Source organism: Cheilinus undulatus, linkage group 6, assembly GCF_018320785.1.
Source record: "Cheilinus undulatus linkage group 6, ASM1832078v1, whole genome shotgun sequence".
Taxonomy (NCBI): Eukaryota; Metazoa; Chordata; class Actinopteri; order Labriformes; family Labridae; genus Cheilinus; species Cheilinus undulatus.
In genome coordinates this window covers 44,683,540-44,711,115 of record NC_054870.1, presented here as the reverse complement: position 1 = coordinate 44,711,115, position 27,576 = coordinate 44,683,540, and the positions used below count along the sequence as shown (strand labels likewise).

At 38.9% G+C, this 27,576-nt stretch overlaps 1 protein-coding gene and 1 long non-coding RNA gene across 9 annotated transcripts in view; one reads left to right on the top strand and one right to left on the bottom strand.

Annotated features, from left to right (window-relative positions):
- The window catches only part of LOC121510892, a 123,875-nt gene that overhangs the window by 55,721 nt on the left and 40,578 nt on the right, over positions 1–27,576 (bottom strand). For all 6 annotated transcript variants that reach the window (XR_005991997.1, XR_005991998.1, XR_005992001.1 and 3 more), the window contains one exon: positions 5,007–5,118. This is a non-coding gene — a long non-coding RNA (uncharacterized LOC121510892). The remainder of the gene's footprint in view (positions 1–5,006; positions 5,119–27,576) is intronic.
- Positions 1–27,576, top strand: part of col21a1 (collagen, type XXI, alpha 1) — a 44,836-nt gene that overhangs the window by 15,781 nt on the left and 1,479 nt on the right. For 2 of the 3 annotated variants that reach the window (XM_041789224.1, XM_041789223.1), the window contains 21 exons: positions 818–901; positions 3,688–3,750; positions 4,195–4,248; positions 4,338–4,391; positions 4,503–4,556; positions 13,040–13,093; positions 13,182–13,235; positions 13,320–13,373; positions 13,731–13,784; positions 17,380–17,424; positions 20,512–20,565; positions 20,669–20,722; positions 21,711–21,764; positions 21,961–22,032; positions 22,434–22,469; positions 23,746–23,790; positions 25,517–25,549; positions 25,642–25,788; positions 25,912–25,966; positions 26,055–26,246; positions 26,327–26,404. In XM_041789224.1, the coding sequence (XP_041645158.1) occupies positions 818–901; positions 3,688–3,750; positions 4,195–4,248; positions 4,338–4,391; positions 4,503–4,556; positions 13,040–13,093; positions 13,182–13,235; positions 13,320–13,373; positions 13,731–13,784; positions 17,380–17,424; positions 20,512–20,565; positions 20,669–20,722; positions 21,711–21,764; positions 21,961–22,032; positions 22,434–22,469; positions 23,746–23,790; positions 25,517–25,549; positions 25,642–25,788; positions 25,912–25,966; positions 26,055–26,246; positions 26,327–26,404 (1,390 nt within the window). Of the gene's footprint in view, positions 1–817; positions 902–3,687; positions 3,751–4,194; positions 4,249–4,337; positions 4,392–4,502; positions 4,557–13,039; positions 13,094–13,181; positions 13,236–13,319; positions 13,374–13,730; positions 13,785–17,379; positions 17,425–20,511; positions 20,566–20,668; positions 20,723–21,710; positions 21,765–21,960; positions 22,033–22,433; positions 22,470–23,745; positions 23,791–25,516; positions 25,550–25,641; positions 25,789–25,911; positions 25,967–26,054; positions 26,247–26,326; positions 26,405–27,576 lie in introns of those variants that run through there. The other variant, XM_041789225.1, reaches the window with a different exon arrangement.

The window sequence follows — 27,576 nt, the reverse complement described above, 5'->3', positions numbered from 1 at the left end:
AAGCCAAGTTACTGTTTTTGTGAGGCTGTTGGATAAAAGTCAAAAGAATCTAGATCAGAAGCCAAGAACCGCTGTTCTTTTCTGTCTGTCTTTGTGGTCTAAGACATTTTTTTTTTTACAAATGAATGTCACAGTCCATGAAGCACATTATGTTAAATGGTGTTCAGATCCCACTTTGGAAAATTCAAACAGTATCTCATTAGAAAAAAAAAGGAAATATATAAAGTTAACAGATTTGATTATTGAAACTTTATGGAATGGTTTCTGTGTGTTTTGTGAAGTGGAGGATGCCCTTTTGACTCACTTTTACTAAGCATAATGTGTTTTAAAAACCTGCATAAATCTTCTTTTCCACATCATTTGTTAATTCCATCATAATAAACACCAGCTATCAGGGACCATTCTGAACTCAGTTTGTTTATTTATGACCTCCTCCTGTCTGCAGTGATGAGAAGGTCTTCTGGTTCTGTGAGATTTATGTTTTGCTACCAATGCAGGCCTCTTACTTGAATATGAGAATTAATTTTTAACAATAATTGGAAAATATGCAAAAAAAGTTCACTTACTGAAGAAAAGAACCCCCCTTCCATTGTTGGTCGAGCTATAGGCCAGTATCATACCCCTTAACCCCAAAGATTGGGGGGGCTATTCCACATTTTGTTGGTCAGTAGATCCCCTTTAGAGTGCTGCTGCCAGTTTCCTATCAATAAACTATTAATCTCATAATCTTTGCATCTCTGATACGTGCAGTGCGCTTTTACCATCAATGTCTGGCCTCATCCATTGGAGCTTTGTTGATGTTGTTTGTTGTTTACAGTGCTCCAAAAGTCTCGATTACCCTGAACCAACTCAAGAGCCATGTGCTTGTCCTCCGGGACCCCCCGGACCTCCAGGAATAAAGGTTGGTGGTCTAACAAAATGCTTTTTACATAGCTATTTTCATTCTCTGCATTGTTTCATTTCATTGTTATATTTATATAAAATATTGCATAATAAAAAACTATGGTCCAGGACAGTCTGTAGACGCTAATGCACAAATGCACGCATCCAGTATTCAGGTTATGTCCTTCAAAAATGCAGATAGTTGGAGAACTTTAAGTGATAGACGTTATGAGAGCTGTTTGACTAGTAGCAATGTGGGAACCATATCTGTTGATATTAAACCATATGATTGGCTGAAAGTTGACATGATGTCCTGGCACATCGTAATTTACAGTACGCCAGAGAGGTGGTTTTCGTATAGTAAGGTATAATTTATCAGTCAAATTTCTTTCTTGTGTATGTGAGCAAAGCTGGCCAATAAAGGTGATTCTGATCAGGGAAAAAAAAAACTCCACTGAAATGTAAATTCATAGTTTTAGTTTCTTAGTGCTTGCTGTGTTAGTGTACTAACAGTCCTTAACTGGTTATGATCTACAAAATGAACAGTATGACCAAAGTGCGAACAACACAAATACTCTACATCAGACTTTCCCAAACTTCAGTATGCTGCAGTCCAATTTGAAACCTGAAAATCTTCTGAGGCCCACCAAAAAACCCTTGCTCTACAAAAACATAAAACTCAAATATCTACCATTGATTCATCATAGTTGTGTTTCATAAACAAGGAATTTCAGTGCAAATGCTTTGGTTTCAGGAACCTTAACATTACTCAGAATGTGTTCTTGTGGGGTCAAACTGAGCCACTACCATCTATTTTTTATAATCAGGCATCTGCAAAATCACTTATAATTCCTTTTCTAATATTCATCTCTGTAAACATTATATGGCCCAGCAAATGATTCCCAAATATCATTAACATGTCAGAAGACACTGATAAATTCCTAAAATCATCTCGGAAACCTCCCATACAAAGCGTGGGGAAGAATTTAAAAAAAAAAAAATGTGTGTAAGGCAATTTGACAAACATTCTGTCTGTCACACGCATGACGGGCCAATACAGCTGCTGTGGTGTTTGCACTCTGGAAGCTCCTTCTCTGCTAAGAGGAGCTTTTGCTGTGGCTCTTTGTTCTTATTTTAATGAAGAAATGTGGCCAAAGTCAGATTAAACTGTGGCTTTTCTACAGCTACATTTGAGCTTAACATTACTGTGGCGTAGTTATTGTAGACTGACTATTATTACTGATTATTACACTGACTTAGAGTACAACTCAGCCCCACTATTAACAATCCCAAAGTCATGCTGAAGCAGGTTGGCAGAAGAGCAAAAAAGTATTTTCTGTCATGGAAAGCTTTCAGTGCTGTTCTATGCTCTTTAGTTCATAAAGAAATGTGGCCCTGTTTTGATAAAACTGCCACTATACTATAGCTACATCTGGGCTAATTGCTACACCAGTCGCAGACATTGCTTACAGTACAACAACTCCCGTACTTACCGCCTCTTTCTCCTCTGTTCGGTCCAACTGATGTGCAAGGTTAATGATTTTGAGTTGTTGTAAGTGACCTCTCATAGCCCACCTACAGTCCCTCTGGGCCCTGGCCCATACTTTGGGAAGCACAGCTCTATGTGAAGATAATATTGACTAAATACAGATCAAGGAATCCTTTTTATCAAACATTCTGTTTCCAGGTTTTAAAAACTACTAAACTCTTTGATTTAAAGCCAATAAAAATGTGCCACATCTTTATACCAGTGTGTCAGTTGTAATGTGTAACGTCACTGGCAGATGCAGGACACTGAGCAGATCTGGTACTCATAGTGGCAATGTGATCACTGGAATTAGCAGCAGTAAGGGTCGTTCCATTGCTGTGTCGTAAAGAAATGTAATCTGATTAGTAACATCTAATCCTTCTATTGTGGTAAACTAAACATAGAGAATACAGAAGGGGTTTATACTCAGGAGTGACCAAGAGACCTCTGTAAATGAACAAGCTCTTTGTCATTGAACTTTGGAGGAGAAAATTTGTGTTGAATTCTCAGTGTTGTCTACACTGCTCTCTGTGTCTAATAAGTGACTAACACGTGAGGTTACACTTTACCAACAGGTCAAATTCAATTCATTATAGCCTGTAAACATTGGTTTTCTTCATGCCAAAAACATTGCTGTGTGGGCTGTTTTTAAACACATTTAAATACACAGTTAACTATTGAAAACTTGCAGTTTTACAAATTATGGAAACAGTAAATGGCCTCTTTCCTCCAGTGAAGCTAATTATGGCTTGCCATTATGAGTCAGTTCTGGTTTTCTTATAAGATCCTGTTGTACTGTACTGTTTGCAAACCCAACCATTGCCAATATAAACAATGGTTAGGATGGAAAATTACCAAATTAAGGAGTAAAACCTAGGTGTCTGTCTTTATTGATCACATGGAATCAACCAAATAATAGCAGCCTCGGTCATAAAAGCCTTTCCACAAGGGCCTTAGAGAGTCTTTTTGTTCATAAAACTTACATGGGTTCAGGCGTGTTTATAAGATCCCTGCTATGCTTTAACTACGTTTGATAATAGATCCAAAATGCTGGGACAATTGCTGGCTTGCAGATGTTCCTTGTAACCCCACATGGAGCATCCTCGAGAATTACCAGCTTGCTTTGCATGGTTTGGAGTGAAATATGATCAACACTCCACGCCTGAGAAAGAATATTATTACCAGAGATGTTTTAAACCTATTATTTAATACAGCTTTTGAGGTTGCATGATTTGTTGAAGATAGAAAAGATTAAATATCCCTATTCTTTTTTTCAGGGAGACCAAGGAAATGTTGGCAAACCTGGTCAGTCTGGACCTGCTGGTGCTGATGGTAAGCCTGTGAGTACTACATAGTTCAATATACAAACATACAGAACATAATAACCTCCAGAAAGATCCCAGCAGAGTCCATAACAACATCTGAGACAAAGCCAAAACCAGCTGAGTTAATGTGTCCACTTAAGTCATGACAGTTTCTGCTTGTTAATGCTATGTGGTCTGGCCTGCTTGAGTATGTTCAAAAACTATGGTAAATGCACTTATTGACTTATTTTCCGATGGGTAAATACAAAACATCTCCGGTTATACCACTGGTGGCAGGACAGCGGTGATTTTGTGTGATGAAAAGCTTCCAAAAGTGAACCACATGTTGTACAGCATGATCAGAACCCAAAGAAAGAATCCACCCTTCAGGCTCAAACCCATTAAAGGACATGCAAACAGATGAATGGGTTCAAATGTTTAACCAAACATTTTTTTCTCATGTCTTCTTTCACTTTTAAGGGTAACCCTGGCGCTAGAGGGAGTGCGGGGCTGCCAGGCCCACCAGGAGTAGAGGTAAAGGAAAAATAAACAAATGAACTTGAATATAAAATTCACCATGGAAAAGAGAATTTAAATTCAGTTGCCTTTTTTACTTCTTTCAGGGGAAACGTGGGCCAGATGGGAACAAAGGCGAGCAAGGGAGGCCTGGTGTTTCGGTAGGAAGGTCAAAAAACACTTCTTATGGCACAACAGATTTTGTTATCAAGCTGCAGCCCCGATCTGTGACTGCTAAAGGGCCATTTTGTAATACATGTCTGTTCTTTCAGGGTGAGAGGGGTATGCCTGGATTACCAGGGCAGCCTGGAAAACCTGGAGAGAAGGTGATGATTTGACTGAATTTCTGCTAGTTTATAGCACATCTTGGTTTTGTTATTTTGCTCAATTCCAATTGAGCCCCCAAAGTAAATTCAGATACTGAAATAAGTCCTGATTGTCAGAAGTACTAAACACACTGCATTATAAAGGCAAATGTTTCTGCAAGATCAAATGTAGGATTAACAGGAAGTCTCTGCTAGACACATCAGCTTGAACTGTTTGAACATTGTTGCATCAATCAAGCTAGAAGCCATATGTTATAAAAATAAAGCCAGATCCCTCGGGAGATTAAAAAGTAAAACCTCCACAATATAGAGAAGGACAGGAGCCCCTTACAGAGAGAGCACGAGGGCCACCAGAGGCATTTTAAAAGTGTTAGTATTTCCTGGCCTTTGTTCTGCTCTTTTTTTCATAGCAGAACTTCTTTCTGTAACTTTAAGGAAGTTGTATCTTACCTGCCCCGTGTTTTCCATCCCTTCAGTTAAAGTCTGAAGTAGAGATACAAGGATGACTTGAAGACTGGTGAATCCATGCCAAGGTCAACACACAATCCCCCTCTCCAAGATCCTAAGATACATAAGAAAAATACGAATCAGAAAACCAAAGAGATCACACCCCACAGAGACAAGTTTCTGTCTTGTCAGTAAGAAATAAAAGTCTTAATTCAACACACAATGCCCAATAATATATGGTTTTATGTTTTTACAAGTGCTGTCATAGGATACTTCTTTCATTCAGATTTATTTCTGAATTTGGAGGATGGAGAATGTAAAATTTTATTGATAATGGCACCCTTATCAATACTCCTTATCTTTCCAAGTCCTCATCAGTGCCACTATCGATCCTTTTCCATTCTTTCTTGGGAAGACAAAATGGCAAAACATTTCGAACAGATGTGGTATAAGCCGAGTAGAAGCATAGCATTGTCCAAAATGACTTGGTATGCTGAAGCTTTAAGATTGGCCTTCACTGGAAATGGAAGGGGCCTAGGCTGAGCTTTGATAAACAGCCCCATACCATTATCCCTCCTCCACCAAACTTCAACTGAAATGAGACATTCAGAGGGGTAGTAGGGTCCTTATTGTTTATTGCTGGGAGAGCAGGAAGTATCTACAGTGAGTAGTGTATAGCTGATGTCCCTGCACATGTACCTTATTGAAGGTGTGCCTAAATGGCAGCACAGCATAGTATTAATGCCTTTGAAAATAATTTAACATATTATTTTCGGACCTTGATCTCATTGTGATTAATATGCTAATGCTGGCAACCCTAGTTTTTAAGAAAAAGGCCACATAAAAGCAAAAGGATAAGAATAGAAAACTAGGAATGTCACTGTCAGGTCAATATCTTTCAAACCCAAGCTAAAGATGAGAAAATCTCAGCCTTGGTAGATAAGCAGATAAGCCTACAATAGAGGCGCCTTGGCTCGATTACCACAGGCTAAAAACACATTCAACCGAACAATGTGTAACAAGGCATGAGCATACAAGCCACATGGAGAAAGCACCTGTGTTACAGCTGCGACAAGCAAACTGAAAGAGGAGCAAAGGGATCCAATGATCCATACAAACAGGGAAGCTTCAGCGGTTATCACTCAGTAACTCAGCTACATCATTAACCAGAAAGCTTTGATCTTTTGATCTTCATATGAACATTTGCATTTAGTTTAACTTTGAGTGCAGTGAGGTAATGCATCCTGTCCAGATTGCATTGCCTCTGTCGTATCATCCTACCTTGTAATCAGTGTGACCACAGGAGGCCCAAATCAGAACAAGTCCAGCTGTTGATGTCATTTTGAAAATGGTCTCAGCTGTCTGCAGACACATGGTTACACCTGGATTAAATCCTCTTGCACCCTCTGTCCCAATGTTAGAGTTAGGGAACAAGACCAAGACGTATCAAGGACTAAACTGCTGTGATCATTAGTGATTCACCATCTCCTTTTATCGCAGTTCCACTCATACCTAAAACTTGAATCCCTTGTGGCTTTTCTTTTCAGCCAAAGTGCTCTTTTAAAAGCCTATAATTAAACTTCTACTTAGTGTAATGAACCGAGGCATCATAAATGAAGAGATGAGTGTCTAGAAGGATTGTTAGGCCAGTGATTTTCCATCGCTTACCACAGGGTGAACAACTGCCAAATATGTTTAAAAGAAAGTTAAACAAATTCAGCAAATTGGTGAAATGTTTACATAACCGTAGGTTAAAAGAATTCAGATCACATGTGACTGTTTTCTGAGAAAAAGATTCAATATTAACTGTAATCTAATAAATATCCTGACACTGGGTCAACCTATTATTTCATTTTTTTTTACAATAATACAACTGGAACACATTATAAACAACAGGATCAAATTATACTAACCTAGGATGTTCCAAAACAACTTAAGTTACTGATCATCCTTTGTTTGTTGTCTTACAAGCAGATCTGTTGAATTGGACTTTGGGAAAGTTGTGGGTTTAGCCTGATCAGAATGATCAGACATCAGAATGCTAACATGCTCCCACAGATAATTTAACATTGTTTTACACACATAATGTAACCCATGTTCACTGTTGAACATCACTTACAACTGTTTTTTTAGGCATTTAGTCATAAACTAAAATTTACTTGAGACCATGTTTACTTAATCTTATTTGTATAACTAATTACATTTACCCAAATTACTGTGATTGACTCGTTTTTTGGGTACTTGTACTTTTTAGAGTACAATCATAATGTTTACTTTTACTTAACTAAGTGTACTTTACTCAAGTAGCAAATAGTTAGAGAATGACTCCATATCACATCCCAAATCAGCTGTTGTACATTGCAAAAACTGTCTGTGTTGATATTCCCAGGCTAAACACTTCAGAGTTGATTTTCACCCCCAAAGTGTAATGTAAACCCCATTCTGACTCCATTGTGGAGTTATTTGACTGTGCTGAACAACCAGTGTTAGTTCAACTCTGTAAGGAGTCACTGCTTTAAGCTCTGTCCATCGCCATTCCAAATCTGAGGAATCCGTTGGCAGAGTTCTCCGTCATGCCCTTGGGCAGAGTGTTCAGACGTGTTTTATATGTAATTAGTTGTGTTTGGATGTTGCCTGTTTTACAGTGATCCATACTGGGGTTCTTTTGCTCACGTTTCTGTTGGATTGTTGTTGTTTTTCAGGTGAGAAACATTTGCACCATGGGTGAAGTTATCCACTGAGTTAGAGTTCCTGCCTGTGACTTTCGGTGCTCCTTAAAGAAGCATAGTGCATATTCTTAATCAATATTGTCTTGCCATTAGGTTGACTCTCTGCTTTGTTCTTGCCAGAGGAGGCCCACCTTACCACAGATTTTCAAGAGTGACTGCAGCTCTGTCATATTGGAAAATACTTAGCATCTATAAAATGTATTTACAAATATAGACACTTTAGAGTATGTTTAACTGACACTTTGTATTTTTCTCTGCTATAGAGATGTGACTTTACCTGAACACCCTGGTTGGAGATCTACTCTCTTTTACTTTTACCTGAGTAAATTTATAGATGGTACTTCTACTCAAGTAAATTTTAACCAAAATAACTGTACTTGAGTCTAATAGTTGTGTCCTTTTTCCACCTATGGATACATTATTATAAAGACCCAACATTAATCATCATGAGCTCAGCACTAGTTATAGTATCAAGGAAAACCGTTGCTGTAACAGACAGGAACCTCAAGCCAAATCTGACTCCTGCTGAACAGCCATCTGCCAAAAAGGGGTAGGGGCAAAGTAGAGAAACATCAGAGGGTCACTGAAAATTTCAGGATTTGTTTCTAGTGTTAAAAGTCAGAGGATCTTTGGATTCAGTGTATTTCCACTTATGGGGACCATACATGCCTCCACATAAATTTCACAGCATTTTAATCCAGCATTTCCACCACTCTTGTGGTGAACTAACCAAAATCAAGAGTAGACTCATCCTTCTAAGTTCAAACATGCACCATCTGGCATTCAATTTTGTGCAATGTTTTGTTCGGGCCATATGAAATTGCTCAAATTTTTCATCTATTAACTGAATTTGCTGACATCTGTATCACTAAGTTTAGACTTCATCAATCTTGAACCCATCAGCAATCATCATCTATCATCATCTGATAATTGCTTTGTACCTTTGGGAATGGAGGTGGTTTTGTCTTTTGTTCTGGTGGATCCAGCAGTTAGTGTGAAACAGCTTCCAAGCAAGACTTACTTTCAGTGCTAATTGCACACTTTAAAACCGAACAAGCTGAAACTACTCAAAACATGTGTTGTTACTGATTACATGAATGTTTTTAAGTAGTTGAAATTTAGTTTTTGAGTACAACTCAAGTTAGATTTGAGCACAGGTGTCGCACCTGCTGGGCATTTCTGCCTGACGCACTTCTGCCAGTGCCGTTAGGGCAGCTGCAAGGTCATCAGCCGGGAGCCACCCATCACAGATGTTTCGCTCCTTTAATCCCGGAACATCTCTAGGTGGTGGAGCAGCGGTAGGGACGTCTCCCTAACGCCCCCTGCAGCTGCCCTAGGATCCATCTCTCCCCCAAGTCTTGTCTTTCCTGCATAGCCAGAGCCAAAAACTCCCTTGTTCCGCCTCCTCCGCCATGTCCTTTAGGGCCTTCTGCAGATGTGGGCCTCTGATTCCAATGGTCTAAGGGAATCGCAGGGTGGAGCTTCCTGTGTAGCCTAAAATACATACTATACTTGTTTTCATTCACTGCAATTTTCCTCTTATGTCTCAAATATTCCCATTTTGAACAGCATGCCGCCCAAAGTAAGCTGGCTTGACCGACACGTAACAAAGACTGAACGGTGCTCTTTAACCCAGACAGTGCTCTTCCTGAGTTCAGTTCATTATCTCTTTGCTAGGCTGAAGTTGGTCCCTACAGGTGGGACTTCTCTAACTGTGAGGGTAACTTCACTCAGGTGCAAAAGTATCTGATGCCCAAAGGCATTCTGGGAAATCTATGCAGATTAAGAGATGATTGCTAAATAATTTAAGAAAAATTACAAAACAGTCTTAGAGTCATTGAGTACAGTTTACTTAAAAGTTAGTGTTCCATCAACTCAGAAAAATACAGCTGTATACAGCCATTCTTTATGTTAAAGTTAATAAAACCATTTTTTTAAAAAAGAAAACCTGTTACTATTCGGTCCGACAGTACAACACAATTTCAAGGTTGTAACTGCAAATTTTGTAATTTTTTTTGTAGTAAATACTACTTGAAAGATTTACAAAAAATACCTCAGAAAAGCTTTTAAGTTTTCAATAGTGCCACCGTATTTGCACTTTGCAGAAGTACCTTTATTTTCAAAAAAATGGGGAGCTTTTGATAAAGCTGGTTTATTGTTGTCAAAATGACACATTTTTGCATTATACACTGGTAATGCAGTCTACTGGTACGTGATTGGTCAATGCAAAGACTGCACATTTACTACTGGTACATGATTGGTCAATGCAAATACTGCACATTCACTACAAATGGAAACCAAAAGACTTGACATAGTTAAAATCGTGACCTCTATGTATAATCTGACCCTCCATGCACCACAGAACAATCTCTGATCACCATGAAGCCTTCAGTCAGCAGGGAGCCACTTAAACTGTCTCAACTTTAGAGGGAACCCTCATGTAGTACAGTAAAAAAACAGATTTATATCCACCTTCTAAGATTGTTCCCCTATTGTAAGACCACCCAAGGGTGTAGTCTCTTTTTCCTGGCATGGGAACTGGAGAACGGAAACATGCAATGTCTGCTAAATTAAGTAAGAGGAGCATAATTCAGGCTAACAAGAGAGTGAAAGGCTGTTTGCCAATAAAAGGCTGTTTGTGTATTCACAGTGTGTGATCCTTGTTCATGACCACAGTCATTTATAACCTTTGCACAAACATTCGTTTTGCAAATTGCGCGGGTATCAAATCTACGCTATTGATTTCTGTAGTTCATTAACTGTGACAATTTTGACGGCATTCATTTAGAGAGAAATCAGCCCCTTCTAATTTAAAACCCACAGCATGGCTTGGGGATTGAGGGTGTCTACCACTCTTGAATCCATCTGACTATAAAAGCAGACTTTCCTGCACACCTGAGATGTGCAAACACAGCAGTCATTGCTTACACAACTTATGTGAACAGCTGTCTGTGTTTTATGTTCACACACACCGGTAAGCTGTAGCATTTGGACACAATCCAACAAAATAGTAAACCTTAGAGCAGCATTATGGCAATAAAAGCAAAAACCCTACCAGTGTGCTTCAATGGCTGTGTCTTTGCTGGACGAGCTCCAGCACTTCTAGCCAGTCAGCCTCTAAATCCCTTTTGCCGTAGCAATTTTTTTTTTGTTTTGGACTGAAACCGTGCCAGCTAACAGAACTGAGCAAAGGCCAAAGCTGGAGAGATTTTGATGTATGTTTTGAGACCAGTGGAACATGAACACATGTTCCTGAGACCAGCACAGACTTCATTACAGTCTGAAAGGCAAAAACTGTCCACACTTTGACCAAAGTGTCTTGTTATGCACAAATATTTTTGCAAACGCTGCCACAAGAAAAGCATAGTCATCCACTAAATTTCTTGATCCAGTTAGTGATGAGTATGTTATTTGTTTGAATTGAATGGCACAGTTTTCAGTGATGTAATGTCCTGCCTTGTTCCACATGTTTTTAAATTATGAAAATATGACAGTGCAGTGACGCATCGTTCCCTGAAGTTGCAGAGCTATTCCACAGTGGCGTAATCGACATCTAGTTATAGGTCAATTATGAAAATGCCAAAATGACGCAATAAAACATATGACGTCCTTGAATTTATGTCCAAGAAGTTGCTGAATCCATGTCTATTCCAGAGTCTACATAAAACTGCTCACTAATGCACTGCCTACAAAAGGTATTCACTCCTTGCATGTGTTACCCTTTTACTAATTTTATAACTCAATCATGGTCGATATAATTTGGCTCTTTGACAAAAAATCCTCAGATTTCTACAAAGTAAATCAATTAGATAAAAATATATAATATTCACACCCTTCATGTCAGTTTAGTAGATGCACCTTTGGCTGCAATCACAGCACTGAGTCTGTGTGGATTGGTCTCAGTCAGGCTAACACATCTGGACACCTATTGGATTGAGGTCTGACCTTTCACTCGGCCACTCTAGAACATTCACCTTGTTGTTTTAAAACCATTTCTATGTAGCTTTCATTGTATGCTTTGGCTCGTTGTCTTGCTGGAAAATCAATCTTCTTCCAAGCAGTGGTTCTCTTGCAGACTGAATAAGATTGTCCTCGCATTTATTTTACCCTCTACCTTTACAAGCCTGGCTGCCGAGAAGCATCCCCACAGCATGATAGTGCCAGCACCATGCTTCACAGTGGGGATGGTGTGTGCAGTGTTTGGCTTCTGCCAAACATAGTGTCTTATCTGATGGCCAAAAAGGACCATTTTGGTCTCATCAGAGCAAAGAACTTTCTTCCACTTGACCATGGAGTCTCCCACTTATCTTCTAGCAAACTCTAGTTGAGTTTTAATACCAATTTTTTCAACAGTGGCTTTCTCTTTACCATTCTCCCATAAAGATTTGACTGGTGAAGAACTCGGGCAACAGTTGTTGTATGAACAGTCTCTCCCACCTCTGTTTCCTTTAACTCCTTCAGAGCAGTCATAGGTGTCTTGGTGGCCACTCTCACTAGTCTCCTTCTTGTACAGTACTCAGTTTGTGGGGACGGCCTGATCCAGACAGATTTACACATAAATATGCCATAAAGCCCATATTACTTCAATTACGATGATGGATTTAACTTCAACTCTGGGGGATGTTCAGCGGCTTGGAATTGTTTTGTATCCATCCCCTGACTTATACTTTTCAGTAACTTTTTCTCTGAGCTACTTGGAGTGTTCTTTTGTCTTCATGGTTTAATGATAGCCAGGAATACTGATTAACCAGTGACTGGACTTTCCAGACACAGCTGTCTTTAAACTATATTCACCTGAAGCAAATTCACTGAACTGAGGTGATCCCAATTTCACATACTGTGAGTTGACTAGCACCAGTTGGCTGGAGTGGACTTCTGTTGAATTATGTCAGTTGCTTTTAAGGGTGTAAATATTTATGCAGTCATTTATTTTAGCTCACATATTTTTGTTAAAATGATATTAATTTATTAAAATCTGTTTTCACTTTGACATTTAAAAAGGGGGAGGGGTATGCATTTGTGTAAAAAAATATGCTGACCAATATTGATTTTTAAAATCAATAAAAGAATAAAACCTTCAAGAGGGTGAATATTTTTTATAGGCACTGTACTGAATACTGACTGTAAATTGGTGACCGTGCTGAGTTTATTGGTGGTCCATAATGTGTCCTTGTTCTGTGCTGTACAATATGTGATGCCAAATTCAACTCTGTTTTAAGGTAAAAATAAGCCAGTTAAGTCCAGGGGTAGGTAGGCAAGAACCTGATTGTATCAAATGATACTCTAAAGTCTTCTCACTCTTCTCAGGGCTCAGTTGGAACCCCAGGAATTTCAGGGCTACCGGGAATTGCTGGGCAAGTGGTAAGAGCCTGGCCAATCACAATCAGAAAAAACAGCAGAATCACTGAACACGTTATAACAAGTTAAATTGTTGGTGTGATATTTCCAGGGTGAAAAAGGCAGCATGGGGCCTGTCGGGCCCCCTGGTTATCCAGGAAAACCTGTAGGTATCATAAAAAAATCACAATCAAGTCCTGAATTCCTGTTCCTAAACAAACATTTAAAACCCCCTTCTCTTTGATTCCAGGGAACACCTGGGAGGGATGGAAAGGATGGATTTCCAGGGAGACCGGGAGAAAAGGTCTGTTTACAGTATGTTACAAAGTTCATTCAGAGATGAGGAGAAGAATAGAGACATGAGGTTGGCTAAGCATACACATTTATTCTTCACAGCCGTTGCTGCTCCCCAAAGTTGTGTTGTTGATGTTTGGCAACCATGGAAATGTAGTCATACAGTGCTGGTGTCTCCTTAGTCTTTTCCAAACTCAATTTGACAACAATAAACACCAAAGGCAATCTTTATGTTTTAGAAAAATCCTTTGTAATAAACCCAACATGACATATAAAAAAATAAACAATGACGAGTCAAATTAATTGTTTATCACTTAATTATAGTTTATGCAATGTGTTAAATTTATCTGCTTTTCCAATGCAATAGGGAGAAGCTGGGACCAACGGCATTCCTGGTGCTGATGGAAGGGAAGGCCATCCGGTGAGTCAAAAACAGACATTTACCATTACTAAGGCTTTTAATGTTACTGTGTTAATTGTAATGCAATTAAAGTCCAAAATTACCACAATATTTTTTTTTAAACAGCATCAGTCATCTGCTATTTTGTTGTTTTAGGTGGAATGTGGTTAGTAGTGCTCAGTATGCAAGTCAAAAATAATCTGCACCTTGTAATATCAAACATTTTAATGATTACAATTTCCCTTCCAATTTTTATTACTTTTCTATCCATAACACGTTCTTTTTTCTACAATTAAGCTAATGTGACATTCAACCGTCTAGAAGTTTCTGCTTTTATTTCACATTCAAATTAAGTTTTAAGGCTAAGTACCCGCAATCTGAAGGGATATTTCAGTATCTTTGATGTTGGGTTGTATGAGGTACTTGGTAACAGCAGTGTCATCAGGCTCCAGAGATCTCAGTGAGAGGTATTCCTTCAAACAGGAAGTCCTTGGAAAAGCTAGGCTATACAGCGCCGGTAGCCCAGGCTTGCATTACAAAATAGTGCCTAGCACAGAGGCTTTCTGTGTGAAAAATGAAACCCTTCAAAACATTCTGACAGAGAGTATAATTGAGAAAACATTGTTTTTTGACCAATGTTTACCATAAAATTGCTGCAGTACCCATCTGCTATGCTGTATAGCCTAGCTTCTCTAAGCACGTCATTCTTAAAAGGCCAGCACACTCAAATATCAAGGGAGGCTAATTGCAATACTATTGCCAAGTACTAGGGATGCATGATATTGGATTTTATGCTGATATCCGATATTTTAAAACCCATTTTGGCCGATACTGATATTTGATTATATTTTTTCCACTGTAAAAAACACCAATACCATGCAGGCTAAACACGGGGGTCAAAGTGATGACGTGGACTCGCTACTTTATCGCACCAAACCCAGTTTATTTACATAGCGCTGCATCTTACCATTGAACAACTTTACCGAACAAAAACCTAATAATAGGTCAAATTCTAACCAAGAACGTGCGGTCAACAGAAAATGTCCTCCCTGTGCTCATCCCACTCCAACTTCCAGCAGAAGCACACCACAGGTGCACAGGTGAAGTAAATTAACTGATCACCGCCATGCCACCAAAAACCACACCCATTAATCCGTGCATAAACCAAAACCCACCTACACTCAAATGCATCTCCAAAACTTACGTTTGGCTCCTACACCCTGGCACGAGGATTTGTCATTCTTTATCTTAAGAAAGTCCTTGTAGTCATCAGTCATCGTTTTTAGATGCAAAATTAAACTGGTGGTGTTAAAGGCGTGTTGTTGAGTTCTCCTCACATCACATGTACTTTACATGCGATGCAAACAGCTACTTTGCTGTCTTGTTCCCACACCTCAAACTTCTTCCACACAACCGTCATGTTGATTTTGTTGTTAGCGCAAGTCCGGTGTCATCACGTGCGCTTAATTATGATGTCACAACTTCACAGATCAATGTAAATGTTATAATGACAGACACTGATAATTAACTTTTTAAGCTATTATCAGCTGATACCGATATACTGCCGATAATATCGTGCATCCCTACCAAGTATCTTATACAACCCAGCTGCAAAAATACCAAAAAGCAATTAAAAAATGTAAAAGTATCACAAAGAACAGTTCTTGAGGTCTTGAGCTTAATTGTTAACCTTAACTGGGTTACTTACACATTAAAAGCAACCAAAGTGGAACTTTTGAAAGGTGCAAATGCTGTTGCATTGACCAGGGATCTCTTGACTTCAGTGAGTCAGTTTGTACATGCAGTCCTTTTGTAATTTATAATAGTGTTAAAAACTGAATTTGACAAAATAAGCATTCTGAAGCAGTCCTTTACCTCTAGGTCATGGTTTCACACTGATGTAGCAGTGCAGCACTCATTTAAGTCATAAATCTAAAAGGCAACAGCATAAAATCATGTCACAACACTAGTAAGAAAGGATTGTTTTAGTTATAGATAAAAAAAAAAGATTAGTTATGAATAACCATCAAAGCAACAGTCATACACTATCAAAAATTAGTAGTTGGACAGCCCTTATCATTATATATATATATATATATATATATATATATATATATATATATATATATACTGTATTCTGTAGACTATCTGAGCTTCACTAGTTCTCCAAGAAATCAAAGGTTTCATCAAATTTATACTCGGATCAGACTCTGGAATACGCCACATCATGTGAAACCTTAGAAGGGAAACTTTAGTGCTTTGTTACATTATGTTTTCCAAAGTCTTTTCAAGACAAACACAAATTGTAGCTGACATTAAATAATGCTGGGAGAAACTGGCTCATAAAAAAGCGCTGTAATACTGTACAAGAACTGATTTACAAACCTTTTAGCTGTGCATGCATTACTTTTTTTCCACTGTACTACAAGTGAAGTGTGTGAACATACTGTCAGCACTACGGAGAGTCCCCCTGACAGCCTGTAAATTAGGGGTATTCCCCTTGTAGTTCATCCCAGGATAACCCTGTTATGTAACAAGCAGTCTCATGCTATAATCCAAAGCAGTGAACATAACTCATAGGGGGAATGCTGTGGTGCTTTGGCAAATCTGTTTTAGGAAGAAAGTGTTTCAACTGGGAAGCCACCCCACTGATCATGATTATTAGTGCGGTCCAAAAGTTTGTGATGCATCGACAAAAGATGACTCAGTTGCTCCACAAGGCTGAAAGCCATGTTTCCCCAGCAGAACAAAAGAGCTAGAGATGTATCCAAGGAGACAGAGTTCATAGTGAAGATCCTCAAGTTAAAACAAGATAAAGAGAGCATCGCTAAGACGGGGATTTCTTCACCAATAGGTTAAGTGTATGTGCCTTTGTGGCTCTTTCTATAGCTCTGTCTCACTGCCTGCCTGTGTAATCAATTCCTTATCCACAGATGTTAATAAAACATTAAGCACAAGGCCTTGCCTTGCCCATCATCTGCAAGCATTTATCTTAGAAGAAAACAATAAAACAAACTTCTTAAGAAGCTTTCAAGGGCAGATTTGCTGGAAGAGAAACTTAATGTATTGAAAACATAAATCCATACATTTGTTTATGATTTTACTTTTTTTTAAGCTTATTTCATTAGCAATTACTTGTTGTATTATTGCATCTATCAGATTAAAAGAACACATGCAAATCTCATTTGCAGGATATATGAATCAGCTAAGGATCATACAGTTTGACAAGCAATGAAACCTTAGATGGTGGTGCATTAATGAACATCAGTGTTGTTTAAAGTAGGATAAATTCTACTTTTGAAGTGATTACATTTACTCAGTGATTATCAACAAGAACTGAGCCTCAGAAAACCAAGAGCACATTTCTCCACTTTTCCTGTTTGGCCAACAGTAACTAGGGATTTAACTTTTTAGTTGAAATTACAGGTTCATCATTTATAGTTGCTTGTATTGAGAAATTGGCTACAAATGCTGCTGACATGATGACATTTTGATTTAACTGTGAAAGAAAGGAAACTGAAAACATAATTGAACAATTGCAAATAATTCCATGTTGTGTGCTTTTTCTTAAATACATGGATGCAGAGTTAAGTTTAATCTGTTTCCTTGCTCTCAGGGCATGCCTGGATTGCCAGGGATTGCGGGTCTGAATGGACAAAAGGTGAGTTCCTGCCTTGGCAGCATGTTCTAAATGCATGTGTAAAATAAACTCATCAGAGGTTTAGGATTATTTACAGCTCTGTTGTAAAGCATACCCCTGTAACCCCTCCAAGGAAACTTTAAAGTATTAACAGCAGCTCATATAAAAGATAGGCAGGTCACAGTCATGACCTAACTTTGCAAAGCAGATGGATTTGCCAGTCTGTCATCAGGCAAATCCATCTTGAAAAGCTTCAATCTATACAGAAAACTGTTTGGACCAATCAGCATCATTTGAAATAATGAGGGGGTAGCTAGGGGCGGGGTTTAGTTGTACTAGAGGGCTGACAGCAATGACTGTGTGTAGCAATAAGCTTAGATGTAGCAGCATTTTAATCAGAACTGCACCCCATTTCTTCAGTAAAACAAGAACAAAGAGCCACACCCAAAGCTTTCAAGATAAGAAAGATCTTTTTGCTCTTCCTCTGGCCTGCTTCGGCATGGGTTTGCAATCGTTACAGTGGAGGTTGAGCTCAACTGTAAGACGGTGTATACTAGTACCATAGCTGCTGCCTCTGAAGATATTAACGGTAGAAATGCACCAATGTCTTTTCTTTGCGGAGAAGATGTTTTCGCTCTCCTGACCAGCCTTGGCATAGTTAAATTGACATCATGATCCGCTGCTCATGCACTACAGCAGAGTTTGCATGTCAAGCTGACTTCACTAGTGCAACTGTTCATGCATACAACCTAATTCTGTCTCGTCGCTGTGATTGACCTGTCATGAATATGACAGAATGTTCGTCCAATCACCTTCAGAGAATTGTTTGAAAACTCCTGACCGTCCTAAACACTTTGTATGGAAGGTTTCCCAGATGAACGTGAAACATATCAATGCGATGTATATATAAAACAGTCTTTCTGACGTGTCAGGTTAGTCATGGCCAATGCAGTTTATAATGTGTTAATTTACTTAGCAGGAATTGTATTCATTTTATGCAGGTGGCGTAAACACGCTGTGTATATGAGACAGTATCAATACGTTAACCACATTGATCACATGCTTTATTATCCTTTTCAGCACAACACACTGGTTAAAACACTGCCTCTGTGCAGCTGCAGTGATGCAAAAAACTTCACCACTGCTACTTAATGGCTTATTTCGCTTTAAAAAAACTCACAGACAGATTAGTGGACGAGTTAAAAATCATCAGCAACTAGTGATATCAAATATTTATCATTTTATTGTCCTCTTGTTTTCTTTTCAGTCCATAACAAATTCATTTCTGTGGTGAACTTAATCCCATCCTCTGTGATCAACCCAAAGTTGCTTAATTTCTTCTGTAAATTTTTTTTTTAAGTAGAGATTTATCCAGGATGTCAATCACTCTGTCTAAGACGGTACAAATAACTTAAATGAAATAAAAACATGGGCACATAACAGACAGTCTTTTATGCTTGGAAGTGGTTAGTGGCAGCTGTACCATATGAAAATGCACTTATACATTTTCATATGTTAAGGGAGCATAAAAGAGCCTTAAAGTATATATATATATACAGTACTGTGCAGAACTTTTAGGTATTTTTGAGCCAAAAATGAGGCTAAAGTAAGGCATAGATGTGGTGAGTAAGCTGCCTGAGAGCTGATCGTGCTCTGTGTGTCCTTGTATAGTACCGGGGTCATGGGAAAACAATCTGTACCAAAAATAAGTCCACACCTCAAGGGCAATATAAGGGGTGACTGTGGTGAGTGAGCATGGCCCAGGGCAGGGGTTCTCAACGTTGGGGTTGGGACCCCATTGGGGGTTGCGAGACACTGAGAGGGTGTCTTAAAAAACTCTGAATATTTATTGAATTACACCAACACCAATTTTGCCAAATTTAACCCATTTTTGTCACTTTTCACACCAATTTTGCTCATTTTAACACATTTTTGCCACTTAATAGCCATTTTTGTCAATTTTAAACCCTTTCCACAACTTTAATGCCTGTTTTTGCCACTTCTAAACCACATCTTGCCACTCTCCTACTGTTGGCTCTGTTGACCCATTATTGCCACTATTAACCCCTCTTTACCATTTTTTAAGCCACCTTTAGCAATTTGATATGCCCATTTCTGGCTATTTCTGCCTCAGCTAATGCTTTTTTGCCAGTTTATTTCAAGTTTCCATCCCATTTAACCAAATTTACACCTTTTTTTGCCTCTTTAACACCATTTCAGCCATTTTTTAATCCCCTTTTACCACTTAATATATGCCTGTTGTTGCCACTTTAACCCATTTTTGGTTATTGTTTGCCACTTTAATTTAATTTTTGGCACTTCTAACCCATTTCTGCAACATTTCAAAATCCAGTTTCTCCACCTTTTCCCACATTTTTTGGCATTATTAACTCATTTTAGCTATTTAACATATTTAAACTCTAGGATTTACATTTTAAGAGGGATACTTACTACATAAATTTATTTAAAAGATATTCATTTCTTTGATAAGAGTGCTTATTAAAATATAAAATACCACAGCTTAACTTTACAATGGACCATGATTTTGCTGGCCCCCAGTTTGGCTGGGCCTCAGAAAACTCTCCCCTTTATGCCCCCTAATTGCGGCCTTGTCTCCACATGACAATTCTTGAATGTGCATCGCTTTGTTCAGCCCCCTTCAGGTACAGTGGGGGTCCCCGGTCTCTGGCACCTTTATTTTGGCAGTCGTGGGTTGAAAACGTTGAGAACCACTGGCCTAGGGTACCATTAAGGCAGGTAGTAGTGTTGCCACGAGCCCCCAGTCCTACCGTGGATGACGCAAGTACAGTTTTTGGGCGTATTACCAGGGGTGACAAGGCCTAAGCAAAAGAGAAGCCATTGAGCTTGACCTTGACTGCCAAAGCGACACAAGTATGTCGACATGTGTCAAGCTTGACTCCACGCCTGACCTGGCCTTGGGTTGTGGCACTGCAGGCCAAGTGATGAATCCTTAGCATCCTACAGGCCTAAAACGTATGCACCTGACTGTATATATATCAATAATAATCCACACAAGGAGGGTCTCATGTTTGTGTTATGTTGGACTGATTTTTTATGTTTAACTGGCATGATTATTTTATTTTGTAGGGGGACTCTGGTTTGCCTGGTCCAAAGGGCTTCAAAGGATCAGCCGGCCCACCTGTAAGTCATGTGTAAGACTATTTGTGTAAAGGATCAGGGCACACAAGTTTTTACTCATACTGAATGGATGACTTGACAAAACAATTCTTCTTCTCTGCTGTAGGGTGAGATGGGCTTACCTGGTGAACCTGGTTTAAAAGGGCAAACCGGACCTAAGGTAATTGCTTTTGTCCGTTTTAAAATCTTGTTTGAGCATCTCTAAACAGCTGTATTGTAAGTGATGCAAAGCTGCAATGAAGTTAGCAGAAATCATGTCTGAGTTCTATCCTACCAGCAGTCATCAAGAAGATTTAATAGTCTTTAACATAGCTTAACTGTGCACTACATATAATCTGATTTTATCCCTCTCTGCATCCCTGAGGCTCTTAGCATGTCGGCTCAAACTGTGACCCAAAAAAGTCAATAATGCAGATCAATCAACACATGCTAGTATTAGAAAGTAACAAGCTGCAGGCTGAGCCATGTCAAGTAAAATACAGTTAAAACGTAGCTAAAGAGCAAAGTGGTTCAATATGGCATGTCATATCTTGACATAACTTTCCAAAAAACTTTGTTGTCCAGCCTGTGCATCGTACATTGTGCAGGAAAACTAGTTTGCAATTCATATATTTCCAGCCACAGAGAAGGCTGAAATGCATACAAAGCTATCTGGCAGAAAAGTATTGCATATTTTGTTTGGTCACTGTTTCTCTAAAATACAGTTTTGCACGAGTAACGATTTCTTGGCCTCACTGACGGGGCTAAATTAAGCAATGATTAAGCTCTAACTGCTTTCGTCAGTGGAATCTTATTGGAAACGTAAGCAGTCTGGGCTTGTCTGGTCTGGAAGGGCTGTCTCCTGATCACTTTTCATTAGCTGATCGGCCCTGAACAGGCCAGTGTGTATTGGTCAATGGCACATGAGTGAAACCCAGTTTTGGAAAGGCAGGCGATACTTTGATTTTATGGCTGAGCTTCAGACTGCAATTACTGAGGCTCGTTCAACTGGAAACGAAAACATACGACTAGACTCAATTAGAAGTTGAGCCTCAGCACAGCTAAATCTAATGGTGGTATGCTGCAGTGCAGACTGTGATGTGATGTTGTTCTGATGTAATTCAATTATATGAGTTATTAACAAAACACATTTTTAAATCTCTGTTTAGGGGAGTAAGGGCGAAAGTGGAAGTCAAGGTATTCAAGGAACACCGGGACCTGCTGTAAGTTTACAAGTCCACTGTGAACCTGATGGATTAATGTCTGATTTAAAAAAGCAGTGTTATCAGTAAAACTTAAACTGAGCTAGTATGTTCATCTATTACATAATAGTGATTTTAAGTTTAAAGAACAACTCTGAATAGATTATGTGCATTCACTTTAATACAAATTTCTTGTTCTATTCGATAAATAAAAAAGGGAAGTGCAGGAGAACCAGGAAGTCCAGGTCAGCCAGGGCACCCAGGCATGCCAGGCTTGAAGGGCAGCAAGGTATTTATACCAACATGTTTTTCTGCTGGTGTTGCAACACTGAGAATTCCTCCTTATTTGCACAGTTAAGACTGTTCCATGTACAGAAATTCACAGTTTGTTGTTGTTTTCTGTTCAGGGTGAATCCAATCAGATCAATTATCCAATGATTTCTGTTTATATTAATCATAAAGTTTGTTTTGTGCAAACACTAAGGTATAATAACAGATTTACGTCTATGTCACCAACAGAATTGTAGTTTGTTAAACTGTATTTTTGGACAAGTGTGCAAAGATTTGCATAAATCCATTTTAAAGGAGTAAAATGATGCATTGCACATTTTTATGCTTTGCATATCATTTTTTACTATTGTTTGTTTTCCTGTGTGTAACAAAAGGTTCTCATCATTTCTGTTTTATCAGGGACAAAGAGGAAATCAAGGGGAAAGGGGAGTGATGGTGAGCCACAAACTGTTCACTCAGTCACGCAAGCAGATCACACTGTGACTTTATTGATCTTTGTATTGCTAATCTAAAATAACACAAACTTGAATTCACACATTTGTATTTATGTTCGGTTTTTCACCATAAGGTGTAGGATTGAGACTTTGGTCCCACAGAATGCCATAAATCAGCTTTATCAAGTCAATAATTCAATAACTAATTAAAGGTTTTTTGCAACACTGCAGGTCAATGACCTAGACTGACTATATGGAGGAATGGATTGTATTTTCTTTGAATAACACTGAAGTCAATACATTTAAAGATTCCAGTGGAAATAAAGCCTCATGTATGATATATTTCAAACTGGATTGGGAAACAACCATGTGTCAGCTCTTTTAGTCCACTGGAAATTATAAATGGAAAAGTGCTGTTCTGACTTCCAACATGGTTTTACGCTAAAATGAATCAATTTCATGTCATGCAAACACAATTAACTTTGGAATGGAACAAGAAATCACAGCCATATTTATGTAATCCAATCCAATGGTGTTAAAGTGTTGCATTTAAAACACATTAGAGCCCATTTTCTACTGTAAATACTCATCAGTTATGTGTTGAATGGGATACAGTCTATAGTTCAAACCTGGAGTAAAGTCTACAGCAGAGACAGGCAACTTTGGGTGCCAAGAGGGCCACATTGATACAGTTCTCCATGCCAGAGGGCCAAATTGTTACAAATGGTAGGGAACTATTAACTAGACTATTATAATTAGGCCACTGATACATCAATAAAAGGAATAAATACATAGCTTTAATCAAAATTCATTAAACCAGTACTGACATTTATATTGAACTCAAATGCTTATTATTGCTTTATAATAATAAGCTAAACACAGAATTTAAGCCAACTTAAGCTACTTTTTCAGTGGCTTGAACAGTGGATTTACTGGTTATTATTTTCTTTTCCATTTTTCCCTGGAATGTATTTTATCCTGTGTAATTTAAATTTTACAGAGACAATTGCAGTAAATTATATTTGCTAATTTATTACAGACACATACAAAAACATTAATCAAAGATTACTGTTTTTCATGTTGTAATGAATTTATACAAGTTATTGTACTGGTAACTGGAGATGAAATCCTTCACGGCAGATCTGTCTTATTTTCTACATGTATACAGCTTATCAGTCTTGCACCCCTATTTTATGGCATATACTACAGCAGTAAAGACCAGTTTTAGAAACTGGAATTTCATTTTCTAATATGTGACTTTAATCTATGTTTTTCAGGGACTAACAGGGGGAAAGGGAGAGCCTGGTCGACCTGGGGAGCGTGTGAGTTTGAGCTTGTTTCGGAGTCATATATGTATGAATAATTTCCCTCAGAAGGCTTCATGTCATTTTGTCTGTCATAATGGAATACCAAAGACACTGCAGCTTAATTCTAAATGTGAATAGCGCCATCCTGTGGCCATTTATAATGCACAATAATTCCTTCACTGGGAGGCAATGTTCCAAGACATTTTTTTTGCACTCTTGTTGCAACACTTTTTACTTATTCACATTATATGGTCTGTAACCATCAGTGAATGCATCTTTATTTGTATAGCACTTTTCATACAAAACAATATAACACAAAGTGCTTTACACACAAACAAAATTAATAATAGAAAACATGACTCCATCCCAACCAGCCCTCACACATGAAGAGAAGTAGGTCAATTATGATAAAATAAGAGAATGACCTACTAAAAAACAACATTAGTTGCGGCCCTCAGGTTTCAGGTAAGCTGTTCTACAAACAGGGACCACAATGACAACCATATGTTTTAGTTCTGATTTTGAATACTGTTAACAGAGCACTTCAAGAATACCTCAGGGTTCTAATGGGCTCATAAGGTAAGAGCAAATTAGATAACTAAGAAAGGGAAAGGCAATTAAGAACTTTAAAAACCCGTTAAAGAATCCTAAAATCAATTCTAAAACAAACAGGGAGCCAATGCAGAGACCTTAAAACTAGAATTATGATTGCTCTCTTTCTGGTCTTTGTCAGCATTCATGCAGCTGAGTTTTGAAGCAGCTGCAGCTCTGAAATGTTCTTTTTGGGGAGACCAGAAAGATGAGTGTTATAGTAATCTGCTCTACAAGTTATAAAAGCATGAATTAATGTCTCCGCATTGGCTTGAGAAAGAAAGGGTTGCACTTGGGTAATGCTTTTTTTCACATCCTAGGTATCTGGTTCAGCTCTGATTCAAAAATGATACCAAGATTTTTATCCTGTTGACATGGTTTAAAGATGATGCTTGGAGTTTGCTGAGCAGTTTCTCTCTTAGCCCATGTACCAACGACTACATCTGAGTTTTGTCCTAGTTCAGCTGTAAAAAGTTCTCTGTCATCCATGATTTAATATCTAAAATACAGTAGGGCATCAAGAGTCATCAGGAGACAGCGATGTACAGTTCTGTGTCACTAGCATAGCTGTTGAAATTAATGCTGTAACATGTTAAAAAGTCTAGGGCCTACAACTGAACCTTGGGGAACACCAGATTTCATTTCATAAAGTTAAGATGAGCATTCCCCCAAACACAAAATTGTCTGTCTGTAAGCTAAGATTAAAACCAGTTAAAACCAGTAAGATTACCTTTATGTACTATGATTATATGATTAGCTTCCCTACACATATTTATGTAATCTGTTTATAACTTGTCATGAAGTTCATGAAATTTGACTTTTAACACACTCTACATTTTCTTCACGCATGGATATCTATTCATCTCATTTAAAATGATGGGGCCATATTATGTTATACTGCAAAATCCCTTTATTTAGCCCACAGGTGGGGCTGTAACATAATGTTGCATGATTCTGATTTGTGTCAAATATTATTTTATATCTAACAAAAACATTTTTAAGTCTCTTTAACTGTATGTTTTGTTGGATTAAAAGATAAGGATTTCTCTCTTTTCACAATAATTAATCTATTTTAAGGATCTAGCAGCTCTTTTGAGGCATGTGCTCCCTACCCTAAGTTTGACTGAGTTATCCTGACTTTCTTTGACAGGGCTTCACTGGTCCAACAGGACAAAAAGGAGAGGTATGTTTAGCTGAATGCAAGTAAACAGTAAACAGTGAACCTCCACCCAAACTGAGTTGTTGTATTTCTAACTCCCTTGGTCTTTTTGCCAGAAAGGGACAGCAGGAGAACCGGGACAGAGAGGCCAAGAAGGTCAAGTGGGGCGGCCTGGACAGTCTGGTCACTCAGGACCACCTGGCCCCAGAGGGCTGCAGGGGGACACAGGTCCACCAGGCCCACCTGGACCTGAAGGACGATCTGTATGTTTGCTATATACATTGAGCTAAATGTCGTTAAAATATAAAGGTTTTTTTAATTAATATGATGATGATATATTGCAAAAATTACTATGAATCAACATATTCCGTCATTTTTCATTCCAGGGAAGTCTAATGTCAGACAGTCACATCCGACAGATCTGCAGGGAGATACTTCAGTGTGAGTTTCATTATAGACTGATAACCTGTCTCTCTTTGTTTTGACCACAGATCAGATTTTAATATCTTTCTATTGTCATTCATCCTAGCTGAGCTGCCTTTGTTGTTGATGAGTAACCAGCAGGGTAGCTGTACAAGATGTCAAAGCCGGCCTGGATCTCCTGGCCCTCCTGGTCCAATGGGGCCCCAGGGACTCAGGGGTCTTCCTGGACTTATGGGCTCCAGGGGTCAGCCAGGCCACCCTGGTCGACCAGGGCACCATGGAATTAACGGGCTGAAAGGTAAAGCCGGTGTCAGACTTAACTATCAGTTATAAATTTCCTTTGCTTGAGGCTTAAAGCAAGTATTTTTATGTTTGCAGGAGAACCAGGTCTCAAGGGTGAGAAAGGGAGTCCTGGTCGAACCACCACTGGAGACCAAGGGCCAGCCGGGCCCCCAGGTAAAAAGAATATAGCTAATGATTCAGTTTCACTAAGTGGCAACCTCTGATGTTGAAAAATGAAGCCAAAACAGAGATGAAAAAACCTACAGTTCCTTGCATTTCTAATTTAGGATAGCTGAAAAAGTCCTAAAGTTCATTCAACACAAAAATTACACTGCATTCACAGTAGAAATGAACATGTAAACAGCCTCAAACAGCTCATGTGTTTATTGGCACATGGCGCAGGAGAGTTGAATGTTTTACAACTCACTGGATGTCATATATATTAACACATCTGAAGCAAACACAAGATACTTGTGTTCAGATAAGCACTCAGTGAAGAAGCTCCTAAACCCAGTTTAATACTTACTATTTGCCTCTACAAGTCAATCAAGCTGACCAAAGGGCAGCAAGAAGCCAACACTTTGCCGGGGTTGTCAAGTGGGAACCCTCCTTCACTGGATTTTTGTTCAGTCAGTCCCATGACACCTCCAGAGGGCTGACAGTGATCTCCAGCATCCTGAACCAGCCCCCCCCCCATGCCAGCTCCCATCACCCACCATGCCAACACTGAGACATTCTCTTCCTTACCTACCCCACGACATGGTTATCGCAGTCAAAACAGAATTGCTGCATTCAACAGACCCAGGCTTGGCAAGAGGGTAGGGGAAGCAGAGCTAGGATTAGGTGCCCTGGCTTGGGCTAGCAGTTAACCCCACCGGACTACAGTTACTCAAGGAGTTATGCATGATTGGGGACGGCTGGTCTGAGTTTCACGTGGACACATTAGGCCTGCCTCAACTCCTCCTGCCTGTTGCCAGGTTCATGCAAAGTGACTTTGAGACTGGATTTCTTCTCTGGCAGCCAACATCACTGGACATCAAAACAGCTTATAAGTGATGTCACTGAGGGTTAGCCGAACAGCCTAATGGTCACTTAATTACAGTAGCTACTTTTTCTATCAACTTAATAAAACAGCGTGATTATCAAGTTGCCACTAACTTTTCCTGTACATTTGAGATTAATTTCAACAGTGTATCATCTTAAATCTAGATCAAAAATTTTTCTTTGCAGCAAAAACATGAAGCTAATCTTTTGGAGCTAATCAGGAAGGCAGGAATGGGAAGAGTCCGCTGCTTGATAAAGGAACGGCAGCTGCGCTTTCACGGGCATCTGGCACACTTTCCCAG